The 27,726-nt window shown below is 48.1% G+C and overlaps 1 protein-coding gene across 1 annotated transcript; it reads right to left on the reverse strand.

Moving 5' to 3' along the window:
* Positions 1-26,607, reverse strand: LOC119402635 (neuromedin-U receptor 1). Its single transcript, XM_037669756.2, has 4 exons — positions 26,263-26,607; positions 24,336-24,616; positions 5,726-5,889; positions 1-527 (listed from the first exon to the last, which is right to left on the reverse strand). Exons 1-4 carry the CDS (start codon positions 26,605-26,607, stop codon positions 1-3), a joined length of 1,317 nt encoding a protein of 438 aa, XP_037525684.2.
* Positions 26,608-27,726: the final 1,119 nt, after the last annotated feature.

A 27,726-nucleotide genomic window follows, 5' to 3' on the forward strand; every position in this document is an offset into this window, starting at 1 on the left:
TCACGTCTTCCGTGGCGACTTGTGCCTGGCCGCCGCACAGTGCGGCTGCTCGTTGTGGTGGGGCTTGAGCGAGCCGGCGACCGCGTCTCCGACGCCCGCGCTCGACTCGTAAGATTCCGTGGAACGGCACAGCGAGCTGACGGTTCGCCACTTGCTGGCTACGTACTGCTTCATCATGCGCCTGAAGATGCGACTTCCCAGGTTGTACAGGATGAAGTTCACGGCGAAGTTCGTGTAGTAGAGGAGCATGAAGTAGCGCTGCAGGAGCAGGATGTAGTCCGGCACCGGCTGATTGCTGATGGATAGCACGAAGACGTGTATTCGGACAACGTAACTGGGCAGGTTCAGGATGATGAACACGGTGCAGACGAGGAAGAGCATACGCGACACGCTGATCTGACTGGGACTGATAAGGAGCCGCTCGGGGTACTGGTGGTGAACCTGCGTGCACCCGTTGGCAGACACCGTGGTGGGAATGGCCTTGTGGCTGGCCGTAGGCGAGCAGCCGCTCGAAATGTTGCGGTTGTCTGCGAAGAAACGCGCGTACGGGTGAGGTTTAAAAAGAAACTGTTGCGTCATCCCTTCAGTACGCATGCTATGTACATCAAACAGAAGAAATAGTAGAGATGGAAAGGCAGGGAGGTTAACCAGTTTAGGAAAACCGACTTCAGATTTCTGATGTACAGTAAGTAAATAAATCTGTAGATAGATAGATAGATAGATAGATAGATAGATAGATAGATAGATAGATAGATAGATAGATAGATAGATAGATAGATAGATAGATAGATAGATAGATAGATAGATAGATAGATAGATAGATAGATAGATAGATAGATAGATAGATAGATAGATAGATAGATAGATAGATAGATAGATAGATAGATAGATAGATAGATAGATAGATAGATAGATAGATAGATAGATAGATAGATAGATCAGAAACTTGTTGAGTTGTTTTTGTATCTATGTGTACGTATGCTCAGTATGAAGAAATCTTGAACACGGGATTTCTTAAAAACAGCAAACGCCTGCTTTAGTGCACGTTTGTGTATGCTTCGTGCCCTCTCCCCCAACCAAAACAGAAGGTGAAGAGAGGGCAAGGGCGTGTGTGTGTGAGGCGGGGGGCGGGGGGGTGGTGAAAAGAAAAACAAAACTTTATTTGGGCAAACACTTCGCTGCCCCTAAAACCAGGCAACGCGGTGTAGGCGGACCCTATTCAAAAAAAAAAACAGAGCAAAAATAAGGTGGATATCGAGATAAGCTGGCGTGCCGAATTGGGCGAACAAGAGGAAAGAGGAACCACATCGGGAAAAAAAAGCTATATACGCTTCAATGGCTCTATTAGTTGAGTTTGTGTAGCTGTCCTCTGGAAGATGCCGTCGTCCTGCCGTACGCATAATTATAAGCGAACAAGAAGCGGGTGAGATGGAAGAATGGTACGGCTCTAGCTATCGCGATCGTTCTGTCAACCTCAGCATTTCAGGAAGCTTCCAACGTATCCGTGTTGGTACGTGGGCGTTACCACGTGACACACGAAAGGAACAGCAGGATCGATCAGCAGGTTCGTTGGGGGACCCGGCACCTGTCCACCACTGCCCCGACTCTCGCGTCGAAACAGCGCCCTCTAATGTGTAGGGATCACGAAACAGTGCAGCTGTCATGTTTTGACAGCACCTGTCAGCATACATGCGATGGTCCCGCGTCACTTCTCCTTCCGAGAAACTCGGTAAAGATATGGATCCGTGAGTTTATAGACAGCCATTCCGTGCTATCTGTGCAATACCCAGGACACGAACTTGGACGTCTTTCTTTACCTGGCGGTTTCGTTTCAAGGCGGAAGCTTAGGCGGAAGCTTAGGCGAATCGATTCCAGAACAAGCGCGATGGGAAAAATGAACCTGAACAAGAGAGGTGAGCAGAAGAGGTTGGAGGTTAGAAGAGTACCGTGGAAGTGTCGATGTATCGGCTATTCGGTATATATATATATATATAATATTAGGGCAAAAACGGTAGGGACAAAGGAAAAGAAGGACAAAGGAACAATGTCCTGCAAGCTTGTTTCCTTTTTCCCGCCCTTTTTCGCGCTGTCACTATTAGAACTTAGGAAAGACGCTTACTTATGGCACGACGTGGGAGTCGCCTCCTGCGCGCTAGGACGCGTTCCAAAGCACCTCAGTAAAGTCGTTTTGATCAGTCAGTAAGGAAGCTGGGAGAAACGTCGGTGAAAGAGGGGCGGCGGCACCTGAATACTCGCACCATCAATCACGCGCCAGGCCGGGGCACCGGTCTCTCTATTAGAAAGACCGGTACGTGCCCGGCGCCACTGGGAATCGAACCCGGCAGTACAAGAGGAACGGTGTTACTCGTTTGTCCTTCTCCCTTGGCTTCAATTTTTTACATCGAAGGCAGTCTTAATCTGTCCCGAGCTGTCGTCGTCGTCGAAGTACTCGTCGTAAAAATCCCTCGTAGAAGTACGGGGGATTTTTGTTCAGCTGCCAGCTCGTAAAGAGATCACGTGCTGCGTGACGCCAAAAGACAGAAAAAGTGTTCCACGCTCGCCGCCGTGGCTGTGATCGGCGCTGACTGACACGCCTAGGTTTAAATGCACATATATACCCTATAAAATGGACGGGGAGATGACCGCCGCCGTAGCTCAGTGGTAGAGCATCGGACGCGTTATTCGAAGGTCGCAGGTTCGGTGCCTGCCGACGGCAAGTTATCTTTCCGTCAACTTTATTTTCCTGATATTTATATCCCAATTATTACTAATAACATCTATACTTTCCTTGACATTACTGTCTATTAGTTCTCATTAGTAGAAGTAGAAGGTGATTCTTTTAGAACTGACCTATTTCATCGGGCTGTAGCTTTTTCTTTTTTTACAAATTATGAGATTTTAATGCGGTTTGCGGCAAAGGACTGAAATTTAATGCCGCCTCCGTATTTTTTACATGCTGCCGAGAAAAAAAAAATGGGTGAGAAATAACGAAAGCCGCAACATTCCACGAAATTCCATAAGAGAGGGACGCCGGGCGCGCGCTAATGCGCATGCGTCAAGGCGACGCGGAGCGGTGCGCGTGGGGGAGTATAGATCGTTCGGTTTGCACCATAGGCGTGCGCACAGGAGGGCGGGGGGCAGGGGGGCGGGGGGCAGAGGGGCGGCCGCCCCCCTATTCACCTAAGAGGGGAGGCGCGAAGTCAGCCCCCACATTGACACAATAGGGAGGGGGAGCGCTGCGACTCGGGGGAGGGGGGGGGGCGCAATGTCAGCGCCAAACATTGACATAATTGGGAGGGGGGGTGCTGCGACAAACCTTCGCGCCCCCCTGAAGGGGAACCCTGCGCACGCCTATGCTTTGCGCATCAACGAAACGTGATAAGCCTGGCGTCGCCATCTCCCGCTGCCGCTGGCTGACGTGAACGCTGCACCGTACTGGCCATCCCTTGTTTAGCATTGCGCAGTTTTCGTTCTGTCTTATTTATTTTTTTCTATGTTTCTCATCAAAAAACGGAACATGCCATTAAATTTTCATCCTTCATGAATGTTTTGTAGCAAACCGCATTAAAATTGGATACTTTGTAACAAAACTACAGCCAAATGAAATAGGTCAGTTCTAAGAGATCCTCCCTGTAATAGTAGTGGCAGTAGTAGTAAGCGTCAGGCAGGTCAGCTGACCAGAGGAGGGAGGGAATAAGAAATAAAACGAAATAATGATGATGATGATGCTAATGATGTTGACGATCATGATGCTGCTCAAAATATGTAAGCGCCAGTATTCAAAATCTAGCAGTGGATTTACGACACCACGTGATCTCACTAGCCAATTACATACACTCGCGCGCTTGGAGCCTCGCTGTCCAGCGGTTTTCACGACGTGGAACTGGCAGATAATTTTTTTTTCTACTGGCGCTGTGCTTCTATTGCAATGGTTCCGTTTTATCTCTTTTTCACGCTCAGCACAGATATGGCAGTTTAGCTGCTGCGCACACTCCATTTAAAAACAATTCTTTTTTTCTCTTAAAGAAAGTTGCGGCTTTAGAGTTTTGTATCACGTTTATTTCGCTGTTGAAAAAAAGCTGGCGATGCCTTCGTAATCCCGGTCCAAAACATCTATTTATGGGAGATGTTGGCGGTTTTCCATCACATCATACCCTTTCAGAACGCAGGTCAAGCGCGACAAGACTTCCAACACGAAGAAAAAGATAGAGAGCGCCATCAAGCCACAATATATAGCAAACAACCTACCTATTCAGCCCGTGTGGATTAATTTAAGGTCATACAATGACCGTGTCACCGACAGCTGCCCGACATGGCACTTCCAAAAATTGCGCTTCCCCCGGCTTGTTCAATCGAGCCCTGGATGGTGTGAACTATATTGGATATAGCACGGCCGTAAGGTGCGCTTGTACGCCTGTCAGCGATACGGGGTCCCGAGGAGGCCGCCTCGATATATTTCCATGAGTTGTCGGAGATTGGATCTCTCCGAAACTGCAGTCGGAAAAGCACTCTCAAAGCTCGTGCAAGAAATTTGAGACGGCCATGTTTTGCGTACCTAAGCATTCTGTCATGTTGCGGAGTCTGAGCATTTTTCGAGCGAAGCTTCTCGTAATTGGCCGATCACGGTGACGGCGTCATACGCGAATGCGAAAAACCGGGCGCCAGCGAGCGTATACAGTAATGCGGCCCCCGAAGGTGCCCCGGTCATGTGCGTATTTCTGTGCGCGGTTTTCCGATAATTGGTGCTCTCTCGATCGCGGGCTTGTCGGCAATCAGCCGTTTCTGATACGGCAATTTGATCTTTTGTTTGAAGTGACTTGTCATTTCAAGTTGACACGTTCCATTGCTGTTTGGATGTGAAGGCGTGACCGTCGTTGTTTCCAGTAGCAACTGAAGTGTTGTGCCACTAAGCACGTGGATGAAGGTCCAATTCTCGGCGTGGAGGAAGGAAACGGTTACGAGGGAGCATTGCGCAATTTGACACAAAGAAGGAAAGAAAGAAGGAAAGAAAGTATGAAAGAAAAAGTGGCACGTCAGGCACGCACACGCCAAGCTTTTAAAGACGCTAGTCTTTCTTGGGGAACTTAAACGCAGAAACTTTGGTATGTCTGTCTGTCTGTCGCCCAATGGCCAAAGTTGAACCACTTGCTTACCGCCCACCCATCTTGAACTGGTACGGCTGTTCATATTTGTGAACGTTGTCGATCAAAAAGTAAATATTACGCATATCCGAGGCGCAACATCACTAGGTAAGTATTAGGCGGTGTGTTCCTTCATTAGAAAATGCATAGATACGTAATTCTAAAGACCCTAGTTTCTTAAGCTGCGCTGAAAATGCGACGCGTCAACGAAAGCCCTCTGCCACAGAGGAAGGAAAGAACTTTCCTCCTCCGCGCCCTCTGCACAAGCCCGTTTCCCGACGTATTGCCAGATGGCGCCCACATCTCACGCAGCGCTCCTCTATCGTCTTTCGACGACATTTGCAGGCGAAGCACGCAGATACGCGTCCAGTTTTTTCTGTCCCCATTTTCCCGATACTGCAAGGGCTCCTGATTTTTTTGTTCACCTAGCGCACACAAGAGGTACACAAGCAGCGATATTTCTCCCAGTGACGTTACAGATGTTTGTACACACACACACAGACACACACACAGACACACACACACACACACACAAACGCGCGCGCGCGCGCGCACGCACGCGTGCTGAAGAGGGTATGACTTACCGGGGTCTACAGAGTCCATTTGCGCGCTGTTGATTCGCTGAAGCCTTCGCCGAGCATTGAACAGGTACAGGGCACGGCCGATCATGAAGTTCATGATAACGATTAGGATGAAGGGCACTATGAGGGTGACGACTGTATCCATGATGTTGGTATAATGCAGGATCCTGCAATCATGAAGAGAAAGAACCGAAATTGTCAGACACATCAGTCATTGGATAAACGCAGTGTTACGTCATAATAGTGCATAGCCGATACTAAAAAAAATGTGGTTGATCCCTCTGATATAGGAATCGGTATAGAACACGAAAGTGAAACAGTTGGCACATAAGCGGAAGTCTTGGAAAGACTCGCGACCGGGATACATTGTCCGGAGACTCTGCATTGCACGCGCCGGAGCATCGCGCAAATCACACGTGAACCACAGGCGTTCGCAAAACATGCAGGCGAAACCGAACGGGTTGTCACTGAATCGTTTGGTGAACTCGCGGTCCGGTGCAGCGAAGGGTGCATGATTTGCGGGTCGTGGACCATCCTGTGGGTGTGCTGGGCATCCTGCGTCGTATTGTCGAGCGGCGTCCCGCTGGCGGGTCGCTTCGGCGAAGGTACGATCATTTCGGTCTTGGTTCGGTGTGTGTATGGCAGCCAGTTGGGTCGCGATCACGGTGTAAGATATATACTCTTTAGGTGAGGACACTCGCGAGACGCGATCGACCAGATAAACTAACGCCGAGAGCCCGTCGGACCGCTGACGGCAGCGGATACCTACCGGCGGGATGATGCAACTTCAACACAAAAACGCGTTCCCATAGCAACTGGCGCTTGACGGGAAATCTGAATTTCCTAGTCAGCGAACGCGGCTACGGCACGCCAGCAACTCAAGTTAGAAACGCATACCGCGTTTTTCACGAGCTAAAAACAAGACATGCAGCGCATAGAGTTTCCTACAATACTTACTAGAGGGAACTCTGGCGCTAGTGTCTATGGGAGCTGCAATGCATCGCGCTTCAGCCAGCATGGGAATCATGGGTAGTACACGGATTTGTCTAAACTTCGTTCTTTCGGCTTCGTTTGGCTCCGCGTCGCCTGCATCCGCTTTGTCGCAAAACGAAGTTCAGCAAATATCAGCAGTTTCACTTCACCACTTTAACTTCTTTAGGCTCACCGATTCAAATCTGGTCACGAAGTTCACAACGGTCCATTCTTTTACCCGAAAGAAAACCAAAACATAGCAATAAACAAAGCCACAAGTGCGTTCGAAGCCCACAAGCACGAAGACTAGGCAAATCCGTGTACTACCCATCATTCCCATGGTGGCTGAACGATCGCAGCGCCAGAGTTCCCTCTAGGTCATTTTAGGAAACTCTATGATGCAGCGGACGCCGGCGTTGCCGTTTTCTCTCTTTAGGTTGCGTCTTCCCGCCGCTAGATACCCGCTGCGGTCACCGGACCAACGGACGCGCGGCGTTGTTGCTTTATCTGGTCGAACGCGCTCTGCATGCAAGCCGAGAAGTGTCCACACCTAAACAGTATATATCTTACACCGTGGTCGCGATGCGGTCCACTTCTGGAAAGCGAGAGGCAGAGTTCTCAGCTTGAGCCGTGTACGCGCGAAGGCCTCCCGCTCCCCCCTGGCGTGTCCATCGCTGCACCAAACTCACTTGCGCGACGTTAGCTCACCGACGTCGTTGTCTTTCGACGGCGCTTAATGCCGCAGTTCTCGTAGTCGGTGCCGTCACACTCGTATCAGTAGACAGCAGAGAAACACCGTCGGTGCATATGGCTGCACTACGCTGCACACGCTAGCACAACGCGAAAGACGAAGCACGTAACTGAATCGTCACCGAGTTATAGGCACCGTGCAGTCGAGTTTTAACCGTGTGACTGCAGCGCCAGAACGCACAGCCTAGCGGATAAAAAAAGCAACTTTGAGACGATGCCAGTCAAAATGGAACGCGATGCGCGCGTCTCCCTCCCTGCATTAGTGGGCGGAATGTGGCCGGGCTACACGAGGGACGCGTTCGCGCGTCTGTTTTCTGCGTGGCCCTAAGGGCGCGTTCACACTGAGACATTCGGCGGCGAGAGCGCGCGGAATCCGCTTCGGCGGCAGCGAGATCCGCCGGAAAATCCCTTTCCGCGTCGATCGGTCCTGGACCGACTTTTGCGGGAGTTGCCGCCGGATTCCCTCACCACCAACCAATCGGAACGCGAGTAGATCATTCGAGAAATGGCGGCGTGCTTGTGATATTGCAGTCGTCGAAGCCCGCAGCAACAGCGAAGTCTTTCGTAATCATCCTGTAGCTCTCGACAAGTGCCAACTGTTATCGCGATTATCATCTTTGCAATACACCATCGCGATCTCGCAAAACGGGTAGCATTATCTCGGCTCGACCAAGCTTCTCGCGTCTTGCAAATCAGGGCGAACCAACCACGACTGCTTGCGTCGTTTCTTGTTCGGCGAACGCATGTTTCTCCTCGTCAGACATCGCCAGAAAGTTCCTTTCCAGCAGGCCCAGCAGTTCCACGACCCTGCTCCTGTTTATGCGCTTTGCCATAACGAAACGCGTACACAACGCAGAGCGCGTCGATGCCAGCGTTCCTTCGCTCGAAGGGACGATGACAACTAGGCGCCCTAGTTTCGGCGGTGTGGTTGCTAAGCGGTGTGAACAATGTTGAATTTCGGCGGCGCGCGAATTCCGGTCGCTGTGGCTGGCGGATTCCCCAGTGTGAACGAGCCATAACGGCCAATGTCACGGAACTTGGGACGGGCCAGTGCGGGCAACGCAGCTCCCTCTAGCCAGTGGACGGTGCCTATCCGCCTCGTGCATCGGTATGGTGGCGCCACCGCTCGGCTAAGGCGGGTGTGCCCTCTCCCAACCCCCCACAGGATCCCATGAATTTTGAATCAAGTTTGCGATTTCGTTGCGCAAAAACAAACTAGCGCCATCTCTCGACAATACGCCACACCGATGACGCAACACGTCCTCTTGCTTCCACCGACTGGCCATGCTCCAAGCTAACTCCTCTCTCCACTTTCTTTTATTTCTTTCGGTGGCCGTGAGAGCGCGCGCTGTGCACTGTGCTGTAGCGCGTAGCGCTGTAGTGGCTGTAGCGCATCCGACAAGACCGGCTGGGCTCGTCGTTTCGTCGCGTCTTCCTTGAACGTTGCAACGTTAATATTGTGTTAAGGCGGTGGCCACACGTCGGACGATGAGCCCTGATTTCGTTCAGCTGCCATCTCATCAACGGCAATGTTTCAGGCGCCTCAGTTGTGTACTTTTGTCCGTTGGTTGCGGGACAAGATGGCCTCCTGCAAGACCGCGTTTTTCCAAGTCAGCTGTGTGCGTAGTTCTCGGCGTCGTAGCAGTTTGATGACGCGAGGACGTCAACTGGTGCTACATCGTGGGAACCGCTGAAGTGACTGCAAGCTTGACGACATTGTGCCAGAATATTCTAGCGTACTGTACGCGCACGATTGTGCTACACTTAAAATACCGCGCTTGGCCTCGAGCGTCAACCTGGTACGCCTGTGTGCAACAAGCGTCTTGTTATCGTTGTTGCGTCGGTTAATATTGAATTGCAATTGGAATACCGTTTTTGCAAAGGTAAGTGAAGCTGTAAGTAGTTGTTCTGCTATATGCTCGCTACTCCACGAACATTACTTCTAGAATCGCATTTTATTTTGAGCTGCACGTACCAAAGGAGAATCTAGCGTACGAGATACATTGCACGCGTGCGCATTTCCTATATAAATCTGAGTAATGCCACGCGTGCGCATTTCCTATATAAGTCTGAGTAATGCCATGCTCAATTTAAAGCGCATGTGTTAGAGGATTGTGGCTTCAATGGTGCAAGTGATTAGATATTCTGAAATATGTGATTGCAATGCAGTTAGAACTTCCTCATATGTTAATACGGTCTGTGAACAAAAAAAAAAAAACGCTGTGTGAATGTTTGTTGGTCATTTGGTACAGTACTTTCACGCATTATTATGCAGCTGTGTGACGGCTGTTAAAACGTTCAGCAAGTTAGATTTTGGTTTTCTTGGCCTAGTTGAGTGCTACGAGTGTTGGGCGAAGATAAAATCGCGTGTCTTTTGTGCGTTTCTTAAGCAGACATACAGCCGTAATAGTCATTGTTGTACTGTTTGGGGTGTTCAATAAAACAAGAATGCTGTTTTGTACTGCAACAATTTTTATTTCATCTGTGTTAACAGATCACGCAAACAACTTGGACACATGCGCGTAAGAAACGTACGCAGTGCATCGCGCGAACGCATAAAAAAACGGGCCTGTCATTTTAAAACAAATAATATAGAACAATGGACGTAACAGACGGCATGGTTGTCTAGTGGAGCAGCGTCGGCAGTACAAATGTCAAACCAGAATGAAACATGAATAGAAAAACGGAGAGTAACAGGCGCTTTACCCACGGCTTCTATGAGCCGCGCATATCCACCCATCGCCACCGTCCGCCGTTGGTGGCGCCACCAGTACCACTGAAAGCAGCAGCGCACGAGGCGGATAGCGCCTCGCAATTGCAACCTCCGCAATCAACTTCAGAAACATTAGATAGATTTAGTTGGGCGTCCGCAACAACGTACGGACGCAACCTGCCAGCCATTTCCTATGGCAGGCTGCGTCCGTACGTTCTTGCGGACGCTCAACTAAATCTGTCCATTTTCAGAGCTAACTGCGGAGGCCACGCTCCGCTGTGCTGAGTAGGGCGAACGCCACCTAGGTGGCGTTGGTAGTGCTTCTTGAAGCCAGCGTCCCTTCGAATGCTGGCATCGAGGCGTCGTAGTGCTGAGACCACCGAAGCGTTCGTTCACTGCCGGTGCGCGTTTGATTTTGATTGATTGATTGAAAACTTTATTGAAGTATATACAAAGTGCTCTCGCTTGTTGGCTTCAGCACCATGGTGTAAAAAAAAAATGGGAAAGGAAAGAGAGAAAAAAAAAGATAAAAGGGTGATTTTCTCAAACTGGTGAGCTTGTTGCGCATGTTATTGCTGGGCAGGGGATGGCCGTCTTGCGCAAGTCATTGCACCATATATTTAGCCTGGCTCTGATGAGTGGATCTTCGAGTATCCAGTGAGTGGTTTCCTCCATGTCTTGCTGTAGGTGGGGCAGCGTACGTCGGGCTCTTTTTATGAAAGCAGCTCGGCTTGATTCGTGAATTGGGCATTCCCAGAGGATATGCTCCGTGGTTGCTGGGGCTTGGCAGTAGTCGCAGTTGGGGTCAGGGTATTTAGTCGGGTACATCTTGTGTAGCACTGGGATTGTTGTGAAGCTTCGTGTTTGTAGTCTTCTGAGTATGACCTCGTAGGGGCGGGTGGATCTTGGTGGCGGGGCGTCGTGTTTTGTAGCTTCTTCTAATTTAGCCCTTAACTTTCGACGGCGGTGGACTTTTGCTCGGTAGTTGGCGTCATGGGTGTCGCCTTGGATTAACGTTGCGGTCTGCTCCGAGCTGGCATCGCCGAGTTGTTCCTTGCTTTGATGCTGCAAGGCTCGGTGATGAACTAGCTCGTTCCCCGGTATATTGGTGTGTCCAGGAATCCAATGAATCCTTACCCGGATGGATCGTTCTTGAAGTTGGGCGGCATAGTTGAGGATGTGCCTGGCGTATTCTGGTAGCTTACTTCGAGTTTGGAGCGTTCGAATCACTTGCTGAGAGTCGGTGAAGATGTGAATAGCTTTTGGCGATGCTTCTGTTTGAGTGTAGTGGGCTAGAGCTTCCGAAATAGCGTGCCCTTCGGCTGCTTCGGGTAGCAAGCAAGAATGCGTAATAGAGAATGAGGATGCTTCTCCTGTTCTCAGGTTCAAAAATGCCCCAGTGTTGGACCCTTCTAGAGTGCACGAGGCATCCGTGTAAATGATTTCTTCTTCGTCAGATATAGTTTTTAGGTACTCAATATGCCGCTGAGCGTAGTAATCCCTTCTCTGTATGTCCGAGGCTTGGTTCATATGTTTCGGAAGCGGCCGATTATCTGTCACCGTAATATCTTCCCATGGTGGAATGGTGGGTAGAATTTGAGGTAGGTCTTCGTTGCTTAGGCCTAGTTCGCTTCTGATGGCTCTCCCCGCACGGGTTAGCTTGAGGCGCTCATTTTGGGCTTGCAGTGCTGGCTCAACGTAGTCGCCTATTGGAAGAAGTAGACCTGTTCCGTACAGGTCTTCGAGCTTGGCGTACTTCGGTAGCCCTGTGGCGATACGAATGCATGTTTTGTTGATGCATTCAATTATGTCAAGCTGGGTCGGCGTCATTGGCAGGAAGGGTAGCCCATATAGGAACCTTGAGTGGACCAGCGCTTGTGCGAGCCTTTTAATTTGACCTTCGGATAGGCCCGAGGCACTGCTTGTCAGCTTTCGCAGCACTCTTATTGTCTGTTTCGCCGTGTGCAGCGCTTTTTCTACCCATTGGGTAGACCTTGCATTTTGTTGGTATATTATACCTAGAATCTTAATGTGCTCTTTGCGTTGTATGCTCGTGTTTCGAACAGCAAGTTGGGTTTTATCTCGAATGAATTGCTGCTTTCTATGGTTTGTGGGTTTGAGAACCACTACAAACTCGGTCTTTTCTGGTGAAACCTGGAGACCTTGTCTGTCAAGGAAATTGGTGATAACATCTATTGCTTTTTGGAGTTGCTGTTGTTGGGTAGAGGTGTCTCGCGCGTTAGACCATATTGTAACATCGTCTGCATAGATTCCCGCCGAGATGGACTGGACTTCACTTAAAAGGTAGGCAAGTGGACGCATTGTTATGTTGAACAGCGTTGGGGAGATAACAGCCCCTTGCGGAACTCCGATTTTGTTTGAATATGGTTCACTGGTAAATGAGCCTATTTTTATAGAAAAGGTCCTGGTCTGCAGAAAACTTTGAACGTAATTGTACAACCTTCTACCTACAGGTAGTTCTGACAGCTCTCGTAGTACAGTGTCATGAGGCACCGAGTCGAAGGCCTTCTTTACGTCAATGCCTACAATAGTGCTCGGCCAATACGGTGATGGGTCCTTTAGTACATCCACGTATAGGCGCCGGAGTGTGTCCTGCGTAGATAGGTGGGGTCGGAAGCCAGTTTGGGTCCAATGATAGTGTTCCCCATTTTCCAACATCCATGTGAGGCGTTTGTTTACCATTCGCTCCATCACTTTGCCGATTACTGAAGTTAATGAAATGGGACGGAGGTTACTGGCACTTGTAGGAGGTTTGTTTGGCTTAGGGAGTGGTATAACACTGGAATGTTTCCACTCCGTAGGAATTTTGCCATCTTCCCATGATTGATTGATGATGGCAAGAACTGGGATTAGTTGGTTTTCTGTAAGTTGCTGTAATTGTTTATACGTGATCATATCGGGACCCGGAGCTGTTTTACTATTTGACTCCTTTAGTGCTGTCATAAGTTCTTGGATTGTGAAAGGAGCATCCATTACGTCGTTGCTTTGCTTTTCTTCTGGCCATTTTGGATACTCCGGATCCCTTCCCGGCTGTGGAAAAATGCGGTGCGCGTTAGTGTCATAATGCAGTACTTCTCTTTTCTGCTCGTAGGCGGCGGCACCGCCCTGAGCAAGAGCGCAGGTACACGGAGGAGTGTTAGATATATAAGGCGCGTCTGTGTTGCTCTCTGCAAATGCGTTTGTGGTGCAATGGGTTAAACGTTCGGCGATCTATCGTCGCAGACCGAGAGGTCGTGGGTTCGATTCCCAAATTTTCCATGTTTGTGGAACTTTTAAGTGCGAATGCACTTTATAAGCGACCCTGAATCCGCCGTCCCATAGCAACGGCGCGAGGAAAGGAGAGGAGCGTCTGTAGCAACGGCGCAGCGACGTCACATCTCACGTGACTACGCGCGCTCCGCCTCCTCACCGCGGTTTGCGCGGGCGCGCGCCGGCTCGCGTAATTTTGCTCCCTCGAGGGATCGTGCACGCGAGAAAGAAAACGAAGGAGTGCGAGGAGGAAACCAGCACCGGCGGAAGGCTGTTCCACCGCCGGACTGCGCCCCCAGGAACGTTCAGCAGACCGGTTTCCTCCTCGCACTCCTCCGCTTGCGAGGAGGAAACCGCGGACGGCTCGAAAGGGAGACGTGTGTGGCAGTTTATTTTTCTTTTTTTTATTTCTTTTTTTATGGGGGGGGGGGAGGAGGCGCACGCGCTCGCCGCTTGCTCCCTGTCCGACCGAGTTTGACTGGGTTTGGCGCGAGTGATTCCGATGTGTGGGTGTGTGAATGTATCGTGTGGTTGCGCTCTAATTAAGTTTTCGAAATGATTCCGAAAGCACTCATGCGGCTGCGTGAGTCCTTTCTTAATCTTCACGTCGATAAATGCTGGGCAGTTTGTGGAATTTATTCCAACTGTTTTGTTGATGCTGCTATGCTGACATCTCCATTTCTTGTGGAACACAAATCTGTTGGAAGGAAATATGCAAATGATATGTTAGTTCCAAGAATATTTCCAGAGTCTGACTTGAATCTGGAAATATAAGGTCAGTTTGTTGGACCCAGAAAATTAACTTTACCTGACAACCATCAAAATACAAGGTTATATTTTTTATGTGTGATTGTGAAGGGAGTGGCATCGATGACTAAAATGCTGTGTGCACGACGCACACTTTTTCATTACGTTGGATATTAGGCTGTTTTCGAATAGCGTACGCAAAGCTTTGTGCTGGCTTTTCGCGCAACTGCGCATGCGTTGTGCGCTAACCGCTTGCGGGCTCCCGTTAAGTGACGGAAATAGCGGGCCGCAAACGCTAACTTAGCGTACGCTATTCGAAAGAGCCTGCATGTCAGTCCCAAATAAGATTTCGTCTTGTGGCGTACATTTTCGGGTCGGCGATTTCCCAATCGACAATCCAAGACGTTTTCGTCTCTTCGCTGTACTCGGTGAGCCATGCGTAAGCATCTCCGTCCGTGCCGAGGGCAACGCGAAGCGCATCGACGTCCTCGTTGGAGGCTGCAGCATTTAGCTCGGACGCGAAAGTTTCTTGGCTGCACGCCATAACTTGACAGTCTGTAGCTGTTGTGGCGGAATAGCACGGAGAAGACAGAGAATCAACACGTTTGCTCGGTTCCGAAGACTCCTTTATTTCTTCACTATTTACAGTGCTCTCGTAGAGAGGGAAAATGAAAAGGAAAATAGAAATACAGAAACCACAAGCACAGTCAAAAGAGTTTTCTTTTCTCTGCACCCCGCACGTGCAACAGACTTGAAGAACAGAGGGAGAAAATGCTTTCCCTGTGTTTGGTGACGGTCCCTGTGGCTTTGTGTTCCTTCACGGGGTGGGCGTGTAGGTCGTAAAACGACGATGTCAAGGACGTTCTTCGCTCTTCCCGTACTCGTCGTCGCCTCCAAATTGCGGGCCGCTGCGGTTGCGACCCCGAAAACGCGTCCCCCCCCCCCCCCCCCCCACGAGTTGCCTTTCTTCCTCCTTTTCGCCGCGGGTTCTTCCCAATTAAAGCTGCTCCGAAGTGGGGGGCTGCTTCCCAATATTCGACAAATACAACAGTAGCGTCGCGCGCGTTCGTTTGGTACGAAGTTCTACAGGGTACGACACTTGACGACACTCAACGTCGGCTGTGTGCGCGTGGGCAACGGTGACGTAGGGCTATGCAAGAGGTCGCAACAGTCGCGAACGTGTTCAGCCGTTCAGCTACTAACTACGGACATATCTACTAGCGCGAAAAACACACAAAGGACGAAGTAAACGGGGCAGACAGGACGCAGCGCTAATCTGCCGTCTTTACCTCGTCCTTTGTGTTTTTCGCGCTAGTAGACATGTCCGCAGTTAACACGCACCAACTAATCCAACTCGCTTCTCTAATTAAGCTACTACGTCGCGTACGCCGCTGCGAGAAACGGGGCAAATAAGGAATTAATGAATATAAGTGTGCTTAAAGCGGCTCTTCGTCCCGAGTCAGACGTTGCAACCACGTACTACCCTGGTACTGCGTCTCTTCTGTGTGTGTGTGTGTGTGTGTGTGTGTGTGTGTGTGTGTGTGTGTGTGTGTGTGTGTGTGTGTGTGTGTGTGTGTGTGTGTGTGTGTGTGTGTGTGTGTGTGGTGTGTGTGTGTGTGTGTGTGTGTGTGTGTGTGTGTGTGTGTGTGTGTGTGTGTGTGTGTGTGTGTGTGTGTGTGTGTGTGTGTGTGTGTGTGTGTGTGTGTGTGTGTGTGTGTGTGTGTGTGTGTGTGTGTGTGTGTGTGTGTGTGTGTGTGTGGTGTGTGTGTGTGTGTGTGTGTGTGTGTGTGTGTGTGTGTGTGTGTGTTTACACACCATCAGGAAGGGGGGAAGGCCCGTTCCTAGGAGAAGCTATCGCATTGTGTGCGTGTATTGCGCGCATGTGCGTGCGCGGCTGCTCCTTAAGGACTACACTCTTGACGTTTCGCTGGCGTACTAATGAGCGGCAATGTTGACCTACGAGCGCCCATTCTGGAAGTCATACAAGCATCGCAAGAACATATGTAAAGAGGAGTCAAACAACCTTCCCACCCGGAATGAACCGGAACTACGCCCCTTACCGCTAGGCTTTTTTGTCTTTTCTTTTGCATGGTCAGCTCAGGATCTTGAGGTTATGCATCCATCCTGTTGAGGGCCGATCATATGATCCCTGTACTTCTCACAATTATATTATGTGCTTGATAATACGCGCTCGTGTACAATACGCAACCCACTGGTGTTCATCGTAGCCGTGTTTGTAGATTTCGCAATTATTGATAATTTCCAAAGCTAACAAACCAGCTGAAATGCTGAACAGGAAATAAGTCTTAATTTATCAGCATTACGTGCATTTCATATGTACTCGGATTTGTATCTGTAGACTGCAGCCTAATGAACTTGAAGGTTATCAGCCATTAACGTATGAGAAGTAAGCATGTCATTTGAGATTAGGTTGTTGGGCCTGCCTCCTCTAGCTTGATATCTACCAGTGTTGCGGAGTTGCCACTCCGGAATTGGAATGAATCCGGAATCATTCCGCATTTTCGCCGCGACCCTGTAATGGAATGGGAATGGCATGGGGACAACGCTTGGAGCAATGGAATGGGAATGGAATTACGTCTGTTACCGTAAATAGAGCACGTTTTCGTCTATGCGCTCTTTTTCAAACTTCAAACCTTAGTAAGTTAGAGCCTCGAATTTAGCAATAAAGCCGTATTTTTAAAATGGCTTGGCTGATTACAAGCACGGTACATTTATAAGCAACGCGCCTACTACAAACCGACGCATAAGCTAGTGTACAAACAAATGTATTATCCCAGCAGATACTGAAGGGAGAAACAAATTATCCCTGCGAGTTGGTTCCCATTGATAACCCCACACGAAAGTAACAAATACTCTAAGCACAGCCTGATCTTTATCTCACGAGCACTTTAGTACCTGACACACGTGAGTAACCTTTCCGATTTTAGGTATCCAGACCAAATGCCATCTTCATGCTTGCGTAATTTTGCCCTGCGAGTTGGTTCCCATTGATACCCCCACACGAAAGTAACAAATACTCTAAGCACAGCCTGATCTTTACCTCACGAGCACTTTAGTACCTGACACACGTGAATAACCTTTCCGATTTTAGGTATCCAGACCAAATGCCATCTTCATGCTTTAAGTCCTGCAAATGCCTTCTGAGAATAGGCTCCTAAACATCAACAGTACTGCTAATCGTCGACACGCAGATTCGCACTACGCTGAAAAGCTAACAGGACTCACGCAGCCGCATGAGTGCTTTCGGAATCATTTCCAAAACTTAATTAGAGCGCAATCACACGATACATTCACACACCCACACATCGGAATCTCACTCGCGCCAAACCCAGTCAAACTCGGTCGGACAGGGAGCCAGCGGCGAGCGCGCGCGCCTCCTCCCCCCCTCCCCCATAAAAAAAGAAACAAAGAAAAAGAAAAATAAACTGCCACACACGTCTCCCTTCCGAGCCGTCCATCAGAGCGGTTTCCTCCTCGCAAACGGAGGAGTGCGAGGAGGAAACCGGTCTGCTGAACGTTCCTGGGGGCGCAGTCCGGCGGTGGAACAGCCGTCCACCGGTGCCGGTTTCCTCCTCGCACTCCTTCGTTTTCTTTCTCTCGTGCACGATCCCTCGAGGGAGCAAAATTACGCCGCCGGCTCCGCACCGCTCTTCTAGGTGTCATTGGGTGCAGTGCTTCGCCGCTCCTTCTCTCGCCGTTCGATCTCTCTCCTCCCTGCGTCCCACTCTCCCGTCCGCTGGCTGGGCGCCTCTCGAAATGTGTGCTCGAGACGCCACTGTGAAACGCCAACGGCGACCACAAGGCTGAGATTATGGCCGTCAGGTACAATGACAACGCAAACAGGTGCTGATGAATGTGTAAATAAATGGTTACGGTACAAATCCTCGTCTCGTCATTAATTTACGCCATTAAAATTACTGCGCCGTGTACTCTCGGCGCAAGAAATGCATTCGCATTTCCTCACGATTCCCTTCGGGGAGGTGGGGGCATTTTTTTTCTTCTGGTTTTTTTTCTTTGTATTATGTTCGTGTACATTTTAAGAGCGTCATATTCGTGACGGAAATACGTCAGTGAAGTCTTGTGGACCCCGGCATAGAACACTTTCGTGTTAAAATAGTCGTGAAGACTGGTTAAACACAGGAGCTGATGGTACCATATTGCTATTTCTTTATACTTTTAGTGGACTGGCGGTGAGTAGTCGAGCTTGTCTAATTTTTGTGGCACATGCACGCTAGGGGCTGCCTTACGCTCCGCAGGGGTTAACCTCCACCTTAAACAGCTCTGCTGTTAAAAATTTTTCCACCCTCGCCAACATTTAGTGGCATTTAAACAGATTTAACTATCATTCAGACGCACTATACTACATTTGGCAGCAGTTCGCCAGCACTAAACACTGGAAATCCTTTACCTAGCGCTTCGCTCGCTGTAGAGGCCGCGCTTCCTTACGCCAGTGTTTTTTGGTGAATTACGCCAGGTGGGACGCTGGAGAAGATGGCTGCTATCCTTGCGTTGTATAACATTCCACTTTATATCTGTCGTATTGACTGCTTCGCCCTTGCGGCAAAACTGTGTCTCTTTTTACCGAACATTACTGTTCGCTTCTCTTCTTTTCTTTATTTTTTTAGTATAGCGAATTCTCTGGCTTTTGAGTTTTTATTTAATAAATATATCTTCGGATTGCCAAAACCCGTTTCAATAGGAATGGGCAATACGGAATTTCAGGGGAAAGACCGAATTCGGAAGTGACTGCTTTGATGGAAACGGCTTTTTAGCGAGAAACGAAAAAAAAAGAAAAGGTTTGCTGTGCACAGGGCTTCAAAATTTACACTTAGCTCAAACTACCTAATCGAATTTGTGGCACCACGGAGGCTGCCACGGCAAATTAAACCTTAAGATGTCCTACATTGTATTACTGTCGCTGAAGCGCCACCAATGCGCCAGCGCGGGACTACAGTGGCATGAAATATTCAAGCGCGTGAATCTACAGAACGAAAGAAAGTACTTTCTTTCGCACGGATTCTGTAAAGCGCGGGTATAGTTAAGTGAAACACACTGGGTTGGCGCTTCTGCTAGCAGATAGTGTGCCGTCAACGTTCTTATAAGGCGCACGAAAGGTTGTCAAACTTGTTACAAGATTCCGAATGTCACGTTTTTTTTTAAGTGCGAAGCATTTCTTAGCGAACTTCTGCGACTTTGAGCGTATCTATCTATCTATCTATCTATCTATCTATCTATCTATCTATCTATCTATCTATCTATCTATCTATCTATCTATCTATCTATCTATCTATCTATCTATCTATCTATCTATCTATCTATCTATCTATCTATCTATCTATCTATCTATCTATCTATCTATCTATCTATCTATCTATCCGCCTACGACCTTGGGCTCTCCTGGCCGTTTCGTTAATGGGACGTATACCAAAACTGGTATGACACAACATGACTGTATGAAGAACATAAATGATAGGTGATAACATGAAAATCATGACATGCATGTCATTAGGGACACGATTTAGATACCACGACCTTGGTGCTCTTGCGGCCGTTTCGTTAACTTGATGTATACCAAAATTGGCAAAATTGGCACAAGATTGTCTGACAAACATAAGTGACAGGTCCTATAGTGTAATGTAATAAATAATATGGAGAGCTGGGCGAGTTGGTTTGAGGACATTATTGGAAACATTTGGGCGCGCACACAATGGAAGAAAACGAAAGGCGAGAAGGGCGCCCGTTTGTCTTCTCGCCTTTCGTTTTCGTCTATTGTGTGCGCGCCGAAATGTTTCCAATAATATCCTATAGTGGAAATCATGACACGCATGTCATGTACAGCATGGTTTACATGACAAAGTCTCGGGGCGCTCGCGACCGTTTAATTATATGGACATATACTAAAATTGGTACGACCAAGGATTTCTGTATGGTGAACATAAATGACAGGTGGTAACATGAAATCATGACATGCGTGTCATGTGCGCTATGACATACATGCCACGCTCATGGTCCGCTTGCGCCCGTTTCGCTATCTTGACATGTACCAAATTTGGTATTGCGTGACGTGACTGTATGAAGAAAATAAATCGCCGTTGATAACATAAAAATTTTGACATGCATGCCATGTAGAGCATGATTTACATGCCACGCGCATGGTGCATTCGCGGCCGTTTCGCTAGCTTCATAAACACTTAAATGGGTATTGAATGGTGTGACTGTACGACGAGCTATATGACAGGTGGAAACATGACAGTCACGACATGCATGTCATCTGCAGCATGATTTACATGCAACGCTTATGGGGTGTTCGCAGCCGGTTCACTAGCTTGGTATGCCCCAAAACTGGTATTTTGTGACGTGACTGTATGACGAATATAAATGACCGACTGTGACATGACAATCATGGCATGCATGTCGTGTGGGGCATGATTTACAGGTCATGCTCATGGTGCGCTCGCGGCCGTTTTGCTAGCTTGATACAAACGAAAATTGGTATTTCATGACATGACTGTATGACGAACATAAATGACAGGTGGTAACATGACAATCATGACATACATGTCGTGTAGGGCATGATTTACATGCCCCGCTGCTCGCGGCCGTTTCGTTAGCTTGACATACGCCAGAACTTGTATTGCGTGACGTGACTTTACGAGGAGCATAAATGACAGGTGGTAATATGACAATCATGACATGCATTTCATGTGCAGCATGACTGACATGCCACGCTCATGGTGCGCTCGTGGCCGGTTTACTAGCGTGATATACACCAAAATTGGTATTACATGACGTGACTGTACGACGGACATAAATGACAGGCGGTAGCATGATAATCAACACATGCATGTCGTGTGGGGCATGATTTACCTGCCACGCTCATGGGCTGCTCGCGGCCGTTTCGCTAGCTTGACATACACCAACATTGGTATTGCGCGACGCGACTGTATGATGAACACAAATGACAGGTGGTAACATGACAATCATGACATGCATTTCCTGTACAGCATGATTTACATGCCACGCTAATGGTGCGCTCTCGGCCGTTTCCCTAGTTTGATATACACCAAAACTGATACTGCGTGACGTGACTGTATGACGAACATAAATGACAGGTCCTAACACGCAAATCATAACATGCATGCCATGTATGGCACGACTTACATGACACCGTCTTGGTGCGCTTCCGGCCGTTTCGTTTACTGGATATACCCCAGAATTCGTATGTCATGACATGAGTGCATGGCGAACATAAATGACAGGGTACATGTTGCATATACCAGAAGATACGTTTCGTTATATTAAAGATTGTGCATGCATGATTGCATGACAAACATGCCATATACAGTGAACTTCATTTGCCTCAAAGGGAAACGAGACGCTGTATGCAGCTCTTTGCTGGCTGCTTCGCATTACATCGATTTCCACAGTGCGTGGGATCTGCCGGATTTTTTTTCTTTGTTTACACGTACCAGCAGTCTCAGCCACGAAAGAACGGGATCAGAAAATGCGCACAGTCTAATAAATAAACTAAACACGGCATGACGCAAAGAATACAAAGCTCGATGCAAAAAAACTTATTTCTAGCACTGTGACTGTGTTTATCGCGTGCAGTAAGACACGTGGTCTTACTTTCAAGTGTCTGAAAACTTTACACATGACTACCTTGCTACTTTTGCTGTTTAGACTTCGCATTGCTATTTCTTAATCATTATATGGCTTGTGCCTTCCTTCTTTTTTATGTTTCTGCTTTTTTAAAGATTTATTCGTGTTATTGTTTACTCAATATATGTTCTTGACACATTGTAATGTTTGTTCGCGTTGTGTTAATGCATTTCTATATACATTCGCCCACCTGCTTGGGCCCCTTTCTGGGCCTGCAGTGTTCTGTAAATAAAAAAAGAAAAATATCACAAGTTGTATTCGGACGTCAATAAGTCCTAAACGTGTGTGTGAAATTTCGTTGATTTTTTTTCTTTTCTTTATGTAAAACATTCTGTTTCTTATTTCCCTTCTGCTTAGCACACACTAATTCATTAAAGACAGGCAATTGAAATATGCAATGCTCTTGTGCAATATAAGTACAAAAATTTGCAATTAGACGTTGCAGTGCTAACAATAGGGAATAGTCGTCCATGAAATAGTGAGACCTGACGTACATTTATCGAGCTCAATTGTGTACAAGACGGGTGTCTATCTTCTGTCCACACACACACACACACACACACACACACACACACACACACACACACACACACACACACACACACCACATACCCACACCCACACACACACACACACACACACACACACACATATATATATATATATATATATATATATATATATATATATATATATATATATATATATATATATATATATATATATATATATATATATATATATATATATATATATTGTAGTGTGCCCCGGCTATATTCAGCCAGATTTTAAAAATATGCCAACGCTCTCAATAACCACGCGACCAAATGCATGTTGCCGATTATTGCCTGGAGTAAGTCAGACTATTTTTGTGTCCTGAATAATTGCTTAATTAGTCCACATTAATTAACTAAATTTTCAAGCAACAAAGCTGGGCAAGAAATTACAATGAGAAAGTTGTAGATCAATGTGCATAACGTCCGATTAGAGAGTTTCTGAATTTCTATCGATTAAGTATTAGTGTTTTTCTGCTTACTAAAGATGCCCGTGGAATACAAGACTATAAAATACCACGGACATGCCCGCTTGCGCGCCAGTGCGTGCCAGTGCGCGCTATAATTTTAGTGCTTCCTAACGTTCCGCGCGCAAACGACCATAATATTGGCCCGGCTGTGCTGCCTCGACAGGGCAGCGACGATGGTGGTGGCTGTGAAACAAGCACCATTTACTAGTGGCAACAGAAGCGATAACCGCTGCGTCGGCTTATCGCTGTTATAAACCGGCGCGAGGGAAGCATGTCGTTCGTACGCGGAGCGCTAGGCAGCACTAAAATCACGGCGCGCATAGGCGCGGAAGCCTGCATGTCCTGTGATTATTTCTTTTTTTAGGGGCGAAGCTCCTTAAGTCGGCACCCGCTCGTCCCTTGTAGTTGTCGTAGTCGTAGTGCGTAACCAGTCGTAACGCTAGTACCAGATCTTGACCTCCAAGGTGGTGCCGGTGGGAGATTTTTCCGGTGCGTTGTTAAACAATAAAAAATTCGCAGCGTGCGCGTTAACTAAAAGCCGAATTCTTCTGTCTTTCATTCCCCATTAGCAGCCATTGGCATGTTCCAGTAAGAAACGTTAGTAGAATTACAAGTGTAAGTGTTAGCTAAAAGCCGACTTCTTCTGTCTCTCATTCCCATTAGCAGCCATTGTTTACCTCCAAGGTAGTGCCTGGTGAGATTTCTCCTGAGCGTGATTAAACAATAAAAATTTTGTTCAAAACGCCGTTGATTGATGAAATAAACCAACGAAAGACGCCAGATGTTTTCTAAAAGCAAAACGAAAGAACGCAAGATGTTTCTAAAGCAAAACGAAAAGACGATACGACACACTAAGCTGTGTTACGTCATATTGTATCGAGATATTAGTAGGCCCTTTTTGCACAATTTCTATTTAATAAAAAGCGTGTTGGACGTGGAATGTGAGGTTATGTGAACCTTTGATGTCAACACTTGCGTAACAACGGGTATTTGGAACTGACTCCACGGCCGTATAACCACCATTGTTCAATTGAGTAGTTACTGACTCCACAAGTTCAATCTGGAACATTCTTCGATGCACCTGCAACCCAAAGAATGTTTGAGTATGTGGACTTACATTGAAAAAAATACCGTATTTACTTGATTGAAACGCGGTCACGAGTGCAACGCGAGGGGCGACTTTTCATTACATCCAGGAAGAAAAAATAGTTATTTCGATATTCGATTGTAACGCGAGGGTCGACTTCAGGTTGCAATAATCTGGAAAAAAATTCGCGTTGCATTCGAGTAAACACAGTAGATCACAAGGTCTGCTATTCTCAACCTGTATACCCACTGTGTTTCAATTCGTCGGCCCCCACCTCGACTTTAGATTTCCGAAATCCAATTATTTGAAAATCAACTACCGGGAGTGCTCGCTCCGTCTATCACATGACTATTCGTTCATGACTCACTGTTCAAACTCGGGTCTGTGATGGCAGGCCGAAGCGCCGTCTTCTTCGACAATGACGTCAGTGAGCAGGAGAAGGTACGCGTTGAGCAAGAGGGACGCAGCTGCCGTAGCGCCGACGGTGACCCGGGCCCGGCATCTGGTACCCAGCTGAAGCCTCCACAGGGGACACTGGACTGCGAAGCAGCGTTCCGCCGTGAAGGTCACCGTGAGCCACACCGACCAGAAGCTGAACGCCGACGAGAGGTAGAGGATGCCTTGGCACATGCCGCGTTTGTTCAGCATCTGCAAACACCGGAACACGTATACACATGCATACACAGTTTATACGTCTGCCTACACTGTTCCGTCTTACTGTTTCAAGTTTTAGTGTGAGCCGGCCTCACGCGAGGAGCTTAGTACGAGGAAGGGCTGAGGAGGAGCTTGGAGTGAGAGAACTCAATCGTATGCTCTCCTGGTTTGCTACCCTGTCGTGGGAAACAGGTTGAGTGGATGAAAAAAAGGAGAAGGGAAGGAGAAAGCGGGCTATCAATGTAGAACACGCGCGGCTGTAATTTAAGACTGCAATTCGTAAGTCGGGCCAGTCCATTTCAAAAACAGTAGCAACGACCACGTAGTCTGTGCGATTTTTTGGGCTAGTTGGTTAAATGCATCAAAAGGTACCATAGAGCTCGGGGCGCTCGCGACCGTTTAGGGCTAAGAGAATACAAACAGAAGGTGGGTCGATATCGGGATGGTCACGTGTCTGTACATTGTAATGATTGTGGATGCGAAGCCTTGTTCAAAGAATGCACCGTTTGTGTAGAGGAATGCCGATAAAATTACGAGAGACTGTGGAAGCCGCCCTGATAGCGAAGGCCGGTAACAGCTGTGTCAGCTGCCCTTCGTTGGCACTGACTGCAAATGAATTCGCCTTTCTGGACGCGGCAGGTTTCCATGTGCGGTGATTGGGCCTTCTTCTGTGTACGGATCTACATATACCGTTACTTCTGAGAATAAACATTCAGTCGAAAGTAATGCTTGTCCCGTTTTGTCTACCTCGTCCCTGTCTGCTAGCGCTATGGTACCATTTGACCTCGTAGCTTTACGAATCTGCGCCGAGACCAAGTTCCAAGTATCTGTTGATCTGAAAATGGTCTGCTGTGTGGCTCGTTTTGATCATCACGTCTAGCGTTAAAACTATCACAACAAAACGCGATACTTAAAATGTACTGATGGGCTAGTTGGTGAGCCATGATTCTCGAATAGGCAGCGCTTGTGTTTGCGTCTTTTTTGTGTACGTGTTCGTTGCGTTTTGTGCGCTGCCTATTCGAGAAAACGCGATACATTCCCCCGCAGAAGGTCCCGATAAGTCGTCCTGAGAAGTTGTCTCACGCTAAGGCCCATAAAAGGGCCAATAATAAGTCTCCTCGCAAATTCCGAAGAAATCACAGAGATAGGTTGCCTTCGCGACCGGCAGCCGCATTTGTGTCTATGCGAATAGCGAAGACTGGTTAGTGCGACCCATAGTGTCTTCGCGTTTTCAAAGGTCGGCTAGCTTTCCTACATATTCTGAAAGGAGGCAACAGGGCGGGGCAATGGCCTGCATACCTTGCAAGGATAGATCCATCTTGAGCTAACATTTTTTCTCCTCCCACTCCTCCTAGTTAAACCTTTCCCATTCCCAAGTCTATTGCCCAAGGACGTTTCACGCCTACGCAGATATCTACGCAGCTTTATACATTTGAAGAATCGAAAGGACATGCGACAGCGCATCGATCCTGTCTCCTTCTTTCGTTCTTGTTCCTTGGAGAGCGCACTTCGCCATGATCTGAGGACTCATGCACAGTAAATGATGTAGCAGTTGCGCGTCCAAAGTGCTGGCAAATATCGCCTGCAGAAAACACCTAGGCAGACAAAATAGCCAAGCAGGAACACTCTGCATTACGTACCTTCACCCCTTGCTTGTCGAGCCAGACAAAGGCCATGAGAAAGAGGTAGCCAAAGTCTGACAGTGCAAGCGTTCCCAGGTAAAAGCTGGACGCCCGCACTTTGAGTCGCGTGAAGAGAAACGTGACGAAAGACAGCCCGTTTCCAACCAGGCCCAGGACAATGAGTAGCGGTATGAAGAACGTGTACAGGTATCCCAGCACAGTGACGGCCCTCTGGAAGTCCTCGGAGAACTCTTCCTCGAGCTCGTCCGGCCAGCCTTCGTCGTGACGTTGCGCGACGTCACCGCCACTGGTGTTGAACGCTGGGACGAGGTCGGGACCCGACGGCGTAACAACGAGAACCATTGCGCGGGACTTGTCCGCAGTGCGCGGTTGCTCGGCTCTCATGCAATTCACTCGTGACGTTGAGGAGCGGAAATGGCGCTTGTCACTATGCGCTCTGCTGGAACCGGAACCTGCGCAGTAAGAAAAGCGGGTATGAGCGCCGAGTCACCAATTGTGAAAGTCGTACACATGAATTCAAGAAACTGCGAAGGACAACTCTGGATCAATCTTCAGAATCACCTTCCCGTGGGTGGGATCATTCCCACCGACAGAAAGGGTGATTTTTCGTCCACTTCACTTCATTTCAATTTACCCCACAATTAGTAAACTGCAGTTAAAGACAACTAACGTCATCTGTGCTTTTCCTGGCCTCGTTGTCTGTTCGATTCATATTTTTATATGGTCGGTGATTCTCGTTCGCCTAATTATAGTTCACCGTGATACCGATTCCATTTTGCAAAGCAGATTGCAGTGCGCATGCGTCAGGTAGCTGCGCTTTCAGTCTCCAGCCAACGACGTTGCTTATATTCTCTCTCTGTCTCTCGCTCGCTCTTTTGCGCTCTCTCTTTTCTTTTGATCTCGGTGAGCGTCAGGGATCCCTGGCACGTTGAAGAGCAACATGAATATTTTGCCACTTGAAAACTTTCGAAGAGTTACCCCGCCGCTCCTTGTAATTGGGAAAGTAGAACTATTTTGTAGTCTTTTTTAAACATCTTCAAAATTTTAGACATTTTGCCGGAGGGCTTACGCCCACTCATACATCAACAAAACCCGAACCTACTAAACGCGCACCGCCTAGTTTCACCCGACATGGCCGTCCCAAACTACGTGCTAGCATTCTATGCTCTGTCCCTAATCGTTCTTTCGCTATGCTTGATCATGTATGTCGAAGTTACGCTAGACGAAATACCTTAACTCGCATGCGAAAGTGCACTCGCCTTTCATCTTTTTCTTTTGACGAAGTGAGTAAAGATTGAGATTACAATGTTCGAACAGATTCAGTGCGCTGTTCAGTCATTCTCGCCATCAACGCAAGGCAATCAAGGCGCACTTATCATCAGCGACACTAACGATCTGCTGGAGGAATGAAACATTCAGAAGGTAATAGTCTGCTGGTTCACTTGCCGGAACGACTCTCAT

The sequence above is a fragment of the Rhipicephalus sanguineus genome, chromosome 8 (genome assembly GCF_013339695.2).
Source record: "Rhipicephalus sanguineus isolate Rsan-2018 chromosome 8, BIME_Rsan_1.4, whole genome shotgun sequence".
NCBI classification, from domain to species: Eukaryota; Metazoa; Arthropoda; class Arachnida; order Ixodida; family Ixodidae; genus Rhipicephalus; species Rhipicephalus sanguineus.